Below are 11,951 nucleotides of genomic sequence, written 5' to 3' on the forward strand. Positions count from 1 at the left end.
TTATTCATTTTTTTAGTTTGTTTGTTTTCCCTCCCACCCCGTTACATGATTACTTCCTATGGGATGTATAAAAAAAAAAGCACAAAAAAAGCAAAATGGAGAAGGGGTGTAACTCGAGAAAGAAAGCAAAATGAGGAAGCGGTGTAACTTGAGACGGGAAGTGTAAAGAACAGTGAGAAGCTTAACTACTTGTGTATCTCCTTTGTCTTAGAGTGAAAAGCGGAAGACCAGGTCCCTGTTGGAGTCCGGCTTGCTCAACGAGTGGTTGGGTGACCTTCAGGAAACTGACTCACTTTCCTGGATCTTAATTTAATATGCCTAAAATAAGGCTGTTGAACTTATCTCCAAGTTCCCTTCGGGTCCTGAAATTCCAGACTTGTAGCCAAGGATCCCTTCACCACCCGTTATTCCTTCGTCCCGGACCAGCCAACCTGGCCAGAACCCTCTTCTTATTCAACTGCACACCTTTTAACGTACCCACTGGATCCTAAGCCCAGCAATCGTTCCCCGTGACCTCTGAACTAAAGGGCAGGGAACGAAACCTGATCTCTGCGGGGAAAAGGTAGGAAACCTTGAACGTAGACAGGCAATACTCTGAGCCTGCAGAGGAGAGCCAAGGAAGGGCAAAGCGGAGGCTGCGCAGCGTCTCCGGAAGGGGGCTAGGGGCGGGGCGAGCGGAGCGGGGCAGGGCCGAGAGCGGATTGGCAGGCTGAGGGGGCGGGGCCTGCGCTAACAGCCCAGAGACGAGCGAGAGAGCCTGCGCGGACGTCCCCGGGCAATTCCCACTCGCTCGCTTCCCCAACCCGAGCACGGGGGGCGGGGCGGAGGGCGTGCCGACGCTCCGTGACGTCACAAGAGGCGGGGCGGCCCTGGGGTGCAGCCGGCGCGCGAGCGCATTCGGCAATCGGTGTTTGGGGTGCTGGGAGCGCGGTCGTATCTGCTGTGCTCCTGGCCCGCAGTTACAGCCTGCCTTTTCCCGGAGCCGGGATAGAGTGGGCGCGCGCCCGTGTGTGTGTGAACTCAGGGCAGAGGCGTTCCCTCGCTGCCTTTTTTTCTTCCTTTTATCCAAAGAAGGGGCAGTCGCACGCTTTCCTTCCTCCTGTCCAGTTGGGAGAGGGGTTGGTGTGCGGAGTGGTTCGTCTTTTTTTCTTTTAAACTCGCGAGCTTTTTTTTTTTTCTTTAGGCTCAGTGTCGCCTGGGCTGGTTTCCCCGGTCCCTGACCAACCGCTTTCTGCCCCTTCTCGCCACCCTGCCCAAGGTCTCCCCTCCGCCCTCAACCCCGGCCCGGGGGAGGTGGGGTGGGGTGGGAAGCCTCGTTCGGCTCCCTGCTCACCCGCGTCTCCGCTGCCGTAGCCGCACCTGCCTCAGTATGAACGGGGTCAACGACCCGCCTCTTTTTATAAAAGATATTAAGCCCGGACTGAAAAACTTAAATGTCGTCTTTATTGTCCTGGAGATAGGTAAGTGGGTCCCGCGGCCCGCCCCGCCGCCCCAGTGCTCTCCCGAACCGAGAGGAGGGCGCCGTCCCGGAGAGCCGGGGCCGCCTCCCTTCTGCCCCGCGTCGTTCTCCGTTCCCCCGCGCACGTGGCCCCCAGGGCCCCCGACCGGGCTTAGGTCCCACCTGGGCTGACACCGGCCTTGGGCCGGTTCCTCTCCCCTCCTTCTAGATTCATTAAAATCCTCTAGGAGGAGTTAGAGAGCCTTTCTGGAAGTCTTCGTTACCTAATACATTCCCTCCTCTTGATTTTTACCTTCTTACAGGACGCGTGACCAAAACCAAAGACGGCCATGAAGTGAGATCGTGCAAAGTAGCAGATAAAACGGGCAGCATCACCATTTCTGTGTGGGATGAGATCGGAGGTCTCATACAGCCAGGGGATATTATTCGGTTGACCAGAGGGTAGGTGTGCATTCAAGTGGGGGGAAGGTGCTTCCTAAATAAGCCTGCGGAATCGGGATCGACTGACTCCAGGGACCAATCGTTTCGGTGGTGGACTAGTCCAAGGAGTTTTAAGCCCCTTCTGTGTTAACTTCGAATGGTGAACAGCGTTTTTTCTTGTTAAAGCAGTCCATTTCCTCCCGCAGTACACACACACTTTACAAATTTAATATATTCTGGGAGTCATGGAGGCTTTTTAGTGAATTGGTATAGCTAATACTTTATCTTTTTTATAAATTCGGTATGTTTTTAACTCAGCTATCACCCTTTCCCCACTTTTTAAGGACTTGAAATCTTGCCAACATTTTATTGTACATGTGTTACATAGACGATGTGGACATAAAACTGAAGTTGAGGGAATTTAGGAGTTTATTACGTCAGATACTTTGTACTCGATATAGAAGTTAAGGAAGTTTACGACACATGGAAGGCACATTCTAGAAAATGACTTTTGTGCCTTCTGATGTGAGTTTGGTGTTACACAAAACCAAACTTATAGAAAATGTCTGGCAGAAAGACATATCTCCAACCAGAAGAATCAGTTGGCAGATTGGTGGCTTTAAAAAATAATTCAGCACGGACTGCCTTAAAGAATTTACCAAATCTTTATCTTAGGGAGATAAAAGGCCAGAAGATGGTCTAAAAAACAGGATTTGGAAGATTTTGTTGATAAATAGAATTGTAATTGTTTATGGTTATAGATAGGAAAGGCGGGTAGCGATTGATGTTGGGATAATAAATAGTATCTCAGAGAAGTCGTGGAGCACCCTGAATGTGGGAACTTGGAGCCCTTTGATACCATCTTACAGGCCTTACAGTATCTTCAGGAAGTGATGTAGAGCGTCATCAAATAGGAAGTGAGAGTCAGGACTTAGATATTTTATTCTCGTACACTGACTCATTGTGACACTAATTGTTTCGTATGAATTTCCACTTCTTTAATTTATCCAAAAGAGGATTTCTAGCCAGAAGGGTGTGGTGAGGATCAACATAAAGTTTTTTGGCTCCCAAAGTATTTTTCATTCAGTGATTAAATGTATAAATTGCAAACAGCATCTCATATCAAATATTTTATATCCTATAGTCACAGAAATCAGATGTTTCCCATAGAAAAATTTTTAGGAAAAATTAAGTAGGTGTAGCATTTACAGGATTTTAAGGAGTATAATTTAAAGGAAACTTGAAAACTGAAGATGCCCTACTACTGATTTAGCTTTGTTGTGACCTTGAGAAATTATTACACCTCTTACCTTCAAATTCCTCTTCTGTAAAATAAGAATAATTATACTTTACTAAAATAACACACCCAGCTTGGAATCTGGCCCATCCGAAGGCCCTTAAATTCTGGTTGAAGCTAAAGAAGTAGCTTTTGAAGAAAGGCATACCTGAGCATTTTACTTCAGTACGGTGAAACGCTAATGGTCTCTCTCTGAAGCTACTCTTTGTATATGAGTGGTGTGTGACGTTTTTCATAAATGACCCTTACTAAGATGTTGAGAACTGTATAATGTGGAAATAGCAAATTTTTATTAACTACGTTAAAAGATTAACCATCACTACATTTGGTTAAACAATATTTGGTTAAAATTTATCATTCTTAAGTCATGAAGATACCATAGTAGTTGTATGAAGAACCATTGAAAACAAAACCTGGACTGATCTTACAATTTTGATTAACTTCCATTTTTTTCTTAGATTTGTGTCTAGGATTTTTGCTGAGAGTATAAACAATTGTTCCAGCCAAGTTAGTGCTAAAAATTGCAAATTTAAGAAGGCAGATAGGTAAAAAAAATTGTGACCTTTTTTTTTAGCACCTTGACCAAATTCTACCCAAGTCTTCAGCAGCTTGGGAACAATATGTCTTTTATGGAGGCCAAGGAAACTGTTGCCAGTATCTGACTAGACCAAGTGAGTGAGTGTAAAGGTGAGCACCGTAGTGTTGATTTTATATATTCTATGGCCGGAGATATGAAGATAATGTCTACTTACATTTCTGCAATTAAAAGTTCTCTATTAAGTGACTAAAATTGAGAACTTTCTGGGGTATAATAACGCTTGCTTTGCAAAAAGGCACTTCAGTTATTTCCTAGGGTTGATCAGTTATAATTTAGATAATTACATCAAAATTGTCAATGGAATTTTTTTTTTTTTACTAGTAGGTAGCAAGCTGGTCAGAATTAGGTTTATTATATTTAATTTATTATGATAGGCAGGGCTTGATACATACCTCTGCCTCAATATAACAACAAATATGGTATAAAGGATTGACTTGTTGTAAGTAGAAGGGAATATACCTGTTTCTTAAAAAAACCGATCTCTCTTCATTCTAGGTATGCGTCCATGTGGAAAGGATGTCTGACACTTTATACTGGAAGGGGTGGTGAACTTCAAAAAATCGGGGAGTAAGTATTCAAGTGTTATTTTGTATAATTAAGTAAATAACAAATAACGTCTACAGGTTAACTGGTAGGTATAAACTATACATCATCTTTGGCTTTTTTTGACTGGTAAACTGAAGGCCTTTGGCAGCTTAACTGAAAAAATAACTTGGCGTGTTTGTCCGAGTTTATCAGCTATCAGTACTGTTTCCTGTGCTTGAGGGTATCAGTTCTAGCAGTAAGAAGCTGCACTTGAGACCAGCCCCAGTGGGGCTGTTTGCGTAGGCTTTAGGAACATACACCTTTCAAGGGTTGCAAGTGCTATTTAAATTAGGCTCCTCTGCTAGTGATTCACCATATAGGAAGCTAGGCCATGGGTTTCAGGTCATAAGTTTAAATTTTCATTTTTTTCTGTTTACAAGTAAATGCATACTTGTGTTAAAAGGACTTACAGCAATGAAAATTGAAGTCCTCTATTTATCCACAGTCTAGGTATGGTGCAGGCAGCCGCAATGCGAGCTTCCATACACTACTACCTGGTAATGATCTTCACCCTGACCTGGAGGAACCATCCTCTCTAGGGGTGTAAAGGTAATTAAGCCTCCATGCAAGCTTAGACATTTAGGTTGTACTCAAAGTGTGCTGTAGGCAATGAGCCAAATCATTTGTCCATGCTGTTTGGTTAATGCTCAGACATCGACTTAATGCCCATCAAATTTTGGAGGATATTTAAAGAGAGAGGAGCCACAAATGACACCAAAAAAAGGAAGACTCCACACTGAGGGGCAAGGTACTTTGTGTGGAAAACCTGATATTAACGAAAGGAAAAAAAAAAGCAATCTTGATAGTTTTTAAAGATAACAAGCTGGTAACACTTTGCTTCCTCTAGGAGGAAAATTAGGACTCAGGTATGCTTGTACTTAAAGCGTATCATTAGAGCAAGGCATCTTGAAAGGTCTTAGCAGCAGTATTACAGAAAGGTTCAGGCTCCTGTCCCAGCTTTGTATGGTGAGGTATTTATGAATGCTTATATGAAGAACCACTGCAGGCCATTCAATTCTTAATGACTGCTCTTTGTCAAGATCAGTCTAAGATTTATCAAAGCTGGTTCTAATTTCTTTTTTGGTGGTGAGCAGCTGAGAACATGCTATGTGTAATGTTAGTACACACCATTCAGTCAGCTTTTAAGAAAAACTGGGAATAACTGTTGGTTGGATAGCCAGCTATGTTAATTCATGGCTGCAGAATTCATTCTTAACTTTGAATGGTTATCTTTGCAGATTCACAGTGATTGGTCATAAGAGGGCCTGGATGAGAGTGTGTGGATGGATCAGTGCAAATCCATCACCACTGCTGGAAAAGCTACTCTGGAACCCTAAACGTGGCCTAAGCATCAACTTGTGTGGAAAACAGGACAAAGATGTGTTTCTGTGTCCTTGATCTTTGACATGGATTTTTTGCAGTTCAGGAGATGAATGAAAATACACAGTAGAATGTTTATTACGCATCATAGATGACCAAATGTTTGATGTTTTTATGGGAGATAAGCATTTAGGAAGTCTTTGTTGTATTTGAATAGAGTTAGTTAGCATGTTGCTTTTTAGGTAATTCATTTGGCACCTACATTCTTCATTCCTGTAAATTATATATGTTACATAAAGAAAGGGTCGATTATTTAATGTGTTCTTTATTTTCTTTTCAGATTTTGTATGGTGTATTCAGAAGTGCCAAATTTCAGTGAACCCAATCCAGATTATCGAGGACAGCAGAACAAAGGGGTAATTAATCCAAATGGATAGTTTATTTTTATGATTAGGCTAATTTTGACTGTGTATTTTAATTTTATGGCTAGGTTGTCAACCCTTATGATACCCATAGTATAATAAAGAGAATTTTAAAAAAGAATTTTTTTAAGGCATTTTGTATTTGTATATCTATTTTGTGGTTTGTATACGTGCATATATATGTAGCTGAAGTATCATATAATAGACATACGTGCCATTGAGTACTTTGATGAGTGCGGAGTAATACCAGGAAACACATAGCATGTAATAGCACCTATGAAACATTTGGGAAACATTGCTGAATATTGATGGACTTAGACAAATGTTTTTAATTTAAAAAAACTAAATAAGAATGGATATAATACGTGTTTTTTTTTTATGCTCATATGGTTAAATTAAATTTTTTTTTTTTAGGTATACAGTGAACAGAAGAATAATTCCATGAATAGTAGTATGGGTACAGGTACATTTGGACCAGTGGGTAAGATTTTTTTTTTTTAATATCTATGATCAGGTATAAGAATGAAGAGGTGTATCTTATGAAAGATTTAGAGGAAAAAATTCGGGCATAAATTAGTACAAAATGAAAACTATTAATACTATCAATAAACACAGGATTTCCAAATAATGGCTTTTTCTAGAAAGCAGGTCCACTTTTAGTTTATTGAGCATATTCTATGTTTAAACATTTGGGTCAGGTTGTGGGAATACAGTGGTGAACACTGGCTAATAATGAAAAAGTTAAGTTTTGGTGATGTGTATGGAAAAGTCTCATACTTTTTCTTCCATTGATTTTTTTTTTTAAATAAAATTTCTGTAACTACTGATTATTTGTTATAGATGCAGTATTTCTGATGGCGTAGTTGTACAGAAAAGCTTTAGACTAATAGCTTGTCTTAAGTTTTCACATACTCTTTAAGAGTAGCTTTTGTCCCTCAAATGTCATATTAATGACCTTGCAGCCTTGTTACAGGTCTTCTGAAGTCTTCGTTCTTCAACCGAAGGAACATAACTTGTGATTGCATTCATTAGGGTGGCTCTGAGTTTTAGATGACCCGGTGGCTACATGTTTTGGCACAGCTATGCATCATCACATTGAGAAACTGCCATCATTTTGAAACAATATTAACCATATTTGAGCCAGTTGCCAGTACTCATAACTATATTATCCTTGCTCTTTCTTTTTTCCTGTCTAGTGTAGGCAGTGGATGTCTAAGCTTTTTTTCTACTCTGTTAATTTTAATTTTGTTGCCCAAGTTGGTCTTTTTTCTTTTCCCTACTAGTGTAACATAAAAGTAATACATTTACTGCAATCATTATTTGGAAAACCTTGAACCTACATTGAGGTCCCCCCACAGAAGTTTAAAACTAAAGATGTTTGTTTTCCCAAATATTATTATTAATAGCATGTATTGGAACTTCAAATAGGTGTACTTCTATAAATTAGTAACTAAAAGATGATGAATTTCTATATTCTTTTTTAGGAAATGGTGTTCAGACTGGCCCTGACTCGAGGGGATATCAGTTTTCATATGCTGGTAGAAGTAATGGCCGAGGACCTATAAATCCACAGCTACCAGGAACAGCCGATAATCACACAGTTATGACCACAATAAGTAATGGCAGGGACCCTCGAAGAGCATTTAAAAGATGACCTATGCCAAATTACTCACATGTAGTTTTTTAAACTACATGTCCTACTTGAATACTTACTGCACTTTTATTTATTGTTAACTGTGAAAAGTGTGTCTCATATATTGGTTTCCTGTTACATTTTTGGCTTGTTAAGAGAAGTGGTTTGTTTTTATAGAAAAACTGTCGAGCTGCTCTAGTTTCCTATTAAAGCAGGAACACAATGAAAAGTAGAGGCATTCATTTTTAGAGCAAGCAGATCATTCAGTAGCCTCTAAAAAGTGTGCACCCATTCCGTGGGTGAGTTACTTCAGACATCAGCAGACATCAGCTTTATAGCCTCTATGAGTCTGTCTTCTGTATAAAGTTTGTAATATTTAAAATAAGACTTAGTAGGAGATGTTCTTTTATCTTAAATTCAGATGTTGCCAACCATAAAGCAATAATCACCAAAACAAAACTTGGTCAATGCTCACTACAGTTTTTGAGTGTGACTGTGGGAGTGATTGACTACTTCTTTGAGTGACTGCCATTAAGATTTTCCAAGGGCTGAGTCATCCTAAATTTTTTCTTTTTTTTTTGGTAAAAAACAAACCAACCCCAGATTCTTTATCAAAATTATGGAATAGAATGTGATCTGTGGAAAGTAATTTTTAGAAGAAAGCTACATTTTATTTTGGGATAGAGCTCTTAACATTTGTTACCAACTTTGTGGAAATTTAAAACAGATGCTTTTAATATATATATATTTTGAAACTACCCTGTTAAATATGAAAGTATAATCTGAGGGAATTATGAAGTCATAATAAACATTGATCTAATTATTTTTAAAATGATGGTAGATAAACAGTGAAGGTGATTAAATTCATGAAGAAATATGCAGTCTTCAACAAAATTACAGGATCCTAGGTGCTTACAGGTACTCACCCTGGAGTAAGAACCTTAGGTACTTTATTTGAAAGGTTTTTTTTTTTTTTTTTTTTGATGCGTGCATGTGTATGATGTATTGTCGAAGTTTCTGAAGACAGTTCATGTAGCCTTACTAGCAAAAGTTAAGAAATGGCTCTCTAAAAGAAGTCAGTACAGTTTTATTTAGAAATGTAATGGTGAAATTTATTCGTGCATCATAAATGGTACCCAGTTTGATCTTTTTCTGTAGGGTGAATTACTGGTAATTTTTTCTTCTGTTAAAATTTAACTCTTCTTGAATATTACCTCGAATAAAACTTGCATTAATGTTACCAGACCTATAATTTTTGCTCTATCCTTTAATGACTTAACGATGGAGAGCCAGTACATCTTGCCCCAATTGTATTCACGGCTCAGCTTGGCGATGACTTGGTTCTGCAGTTGTCACTTTAATCTTTTTCCACCTCAAATCACAGAATAAGTTGACCTTGTTTTCTGAAGACTTTATAGCATTCGAATATAGTGATTTATGCCAGATTACTTGTTTGTTCTAATTCAGTGTATCTAAACAATATTTGAGTACACCCTATGCCTTAGGCTCTGTGCAGAGAATGTTAAAGGATAGATGAAGTAATCTCAAGGAGCTATAGTACTTTGGTAACTGGGGCTTACATGTTACAAAAGTTTTTTTTTTTTTTTAATGATTATTACAATTAATTTGGCTTTGTTCTGCTTTGTGCCCAATATTAAGACATTTCATATTTCAGATTGCCTCCAAAGACGTTATCTAAGGATTGGGACACCATTAAGATTACAGATATTTAGAATTTTAAAAAATACTGAAAATTAGTATGTAATTTCCTGCTTTTGTTTTACTTTGCTTTAAATCTAAGTAGGAAAAAAAAAAAGTAGAAGTAGGAGCAAAAATACTGTAAGTTACTTGTGGGAGAATATAGCATCGGGGTGAGTCTAAAAGAACTTTGGAGTTTGGGAAAATTAAAATGCTGTCAGGTGTGGATTCCTGGACTTCCAAACTTGGCGTCGTTATCTCGTCTGTGATGTTGGGCAAGCTGTTATACTTGAAACCTCTCTAAACCTTATGTTTCTCAACTATAAAACAAGTAAGTAATAGTACCCCTTTGTGAGTTGTTTAAAGATTGATTTCAGACACAATAAGCACTCAAATGTTTGTTGTCTAACCATGCTATTAATGCCTCGAGAATAGAAAAAAAAAGTAGGGTTAGGTGTGGAAGTGCTATCACCCTGAAATTTGACATGTTGAGGGATTAAGTAGAGAAAAGACCTAAGCTTTTACTTTGTCATTAAGTGATACTTGCTTTAATAATATAACCTTGTTCTGTGTTTGTTACAACTGATTAACAGATTTCTTTTTTCTTAAGGGAAGCCTCCAAAACCAAAGCAACAAGTGAGTTATAACCCGTAATGAATATTTGCCTTACCAGTCTACTTGGACAGAACTCATCAAGAAGTTAAGAGGAATAAAGTTTTCTCCCTTCCTCCTTCTGGTACTTTCGACCATCAACTGCAAAATAAGTTTACACAACACCTACTGGAAAGCAAAAACCATCTAGTATAATAATACACTAGGATTTCTCCCCATATTATTTCTACAAAACATTTCTGAAGTGATTGAAGTCTGATTACACCAGCTCGCCCCTCCGGCCTGGGAGGGTTTTGTGGGGAATTGCTGCAGTTACAGAAACAAAGGTGGAATCCGGAAGGCCAGATGGCAATACGTAACAGTGATGCTGCAGTGTGCTTTCCCATAGGCATTTAAACATGCAGGTTTCATCCTATTACTCTTTTCTTAGTGCACCGTCTCTCTCTGCTTTGTCCCTGTAGTATTAGTAATTTTGTTTTAAATTTGAGGACAGTTTAACTTGAGCATACCCCGAGTATAGTACTGATTGCTACTTGTGTTTTTATCATTTAACATTTTAAAAGAATTTATAGGTTGAGTAATGATACTATGGGAATGATGCTAAAAAGATAAGAGGCTAGTAAAAAAATTAAAGCTTTAATTTATGATATGAGAAAATTTATAGGGAAGTGGTTTACTAGCCCTAAAGAGTTTTCTCAGAAGCTGCACATGGGGAGTGTTTTGTTAGTTTGAAGACACACTGGTAGCTGTTTTAAGTTTATATAGATTTGAAATTTCAGCTAGTTACTGAAATCCCTTTCCCTTTTCTAGTAGCGTTAACATAATGGCACTTTAACAATTTTAGGGTGCATGTGACTCTTAGATGCATTTCTTGAAAGGAGTGGAACAATTTTAGAGATAAATCTGAACATAGGAACATGAACATAGCAATATAGAACACTTTTCCCAAACTACAGCCTTCTTTAGTCTTAATACTTGGTATTACTTGCCTTTATTACTGCCCCCTCCTCCTTTTTTAAGTCTGCTCCTCCTCTCACTGTGTTTTATTCCTTACCTGGCGAGAGTCTGAGCATTTCTGGTAGAAAAAGATGGTCACATTCACTCTCTGGGGTGGTATGAGACGAGTAAAGGCAGGTGTACTTGGCCATGGTGAAAATCTGTGTATTGAAAATCTGTTCCAGCCCATAATTAAACATTGGGGTAGTTAAATAGTCCCACATTTCTCAGAGTAGTTCTAATGATTAACAGGTATGCTTCTGAGGAAAGTGACCTTTGGAAAATATCACTGTCTTAAATGGTATTGTGTTAGGCCCTGTGGGAGAAGCTAAACATATTTACAGATGTATTCAATTTCCAGGTGCCTTGGAGTTTGTTTTATAGGGAATACACCAGAGTTTGGATTCAGATAACTGTAACCAAATTATTATGGGTTTCTTAGCTAAAAGTGTCTAATAAAGCTCAGATCCCCCATTGAAGAACACACTAGCTGACAAACCATTAATTTAGTATTTTTCCCCATGAAGAACATTAGACCCAAAGATGTTGAGAGCTTTTTACACTATGAGCTAACCAGTGTGATGCAAAGAAAATCAACATTTTAACAAGTTTGACTAGTAGACGTTTAATTTCATCCTTTTGAAATGTCATATAGGTCATCCACAATTACATTGTGGCTCACTGTGTTTTGAGAACATGTCAACCCAAGGTTTGGATAATTAGTTATTGAACTAATAGAACACAGCCTCTTGAGAATTGTTGACATAACCACGCTGCACACACCAGCACGCCGTACTCATTGCCTCACCTCCCTCACTTAAGGATTATTGGCATGTTTTTAAAAACCAATTCTGTATTTTACCTTTCCAATCAAAAATTTTATGACTACCCCATCGAAATTTTAAGCTCTG

General features: G+C 38.7%; 1 protein-coding gene across 3 annotated transcripts; it reads left to right on the forward strand.

Annotated features, from left to right (window-relative positions):
- The first annotated feature begins 247 nt into the window (after window positions 1-247).
- Window positions 248-10,459, forward strand: NABP1 (nucleic acid binding protein 1). 3 transcript variants are annotated; one of them, XM_049887723.1, is made up of 7 exons: window positions 889-1,258; window positions 1,354-1,460; window positions 1,762-1,900; window positions 4,270-4,341; window positions 6,020-6,095; window positions 6,516-6,582; window positions 7,586-10,459. In XM_049887723.1, exons 2-7 carry the CDS (start codon window positions 1,370-1,372, stop codon window positions 7,753-7,755), a joined length of 615 nt encoding a protein of 204 aa, XP_049743680.1. In that variant the 5' UTR covers window positions 889-1,258; window positions 1,354-1,369; the 3' UTR covers window positions 7,756-10,459. The 3 variants fall into 3 exon arrangements, with proteins under 3 accessions (XP_049743681.1, XP_049743680.1, XP_049743682.1); XM_049887724.1 differs by lacking the exons at window positions 889-1,258; window positions 1,354-1,460 and adding an exon at window positions 248-562; XM_049887725.1 differs by lacking the exons at window positions 889-1,258; window positions 1,354-1,460; window positions 1,762-1,900 and adding an exon at window positions 3,493-3,863.
- The last annotated feature ends 1,492 nt before the right edge of the window (window positions 10,460-11,951 follow it).

Source organism: Elephas maximus, chromosome 6, assembly GCF_024166365.1.
Source record: "Elephas maximus indicus isolate mEleMax1 chromosome 6, mEleMax1 primary haplotype, whole genome shotgun sequence".
Taxonomy (NCBI): Eukaryota; Metazoa; Chordata; class Mammalia; order Proboscidea; family Elephantidae; genus Elephas; species Elephas maximus.

What these genes read in the sequence shown, in the direction of transcription:
- NABP1 (XM_049887723.1), top strand. Translation starts at nt 1,370, where the DNA reads ATGAACGGGGTCAACGACCCGCCTCTTTTTATAAAAGATATTAAGCCC. An exon ending in CTTTATTGTCCTGGAGATAG is followed by an intron (nt 1,461 to 1,761) that starts GTAAGTGGGTCC and finishes ACCTTCTTACAG; the next exon opens with GACGCGTGACCAAAACCAAA. An exon ending in AGGTACATTTGGACCAGTGG is followed by an intron (nt 6,583 to 7,585) that starts GTAAGATTTTTT and finishes ATTCTTTTTTAG; the next exon opens with GAAATGGTGTTCAGACTGGC.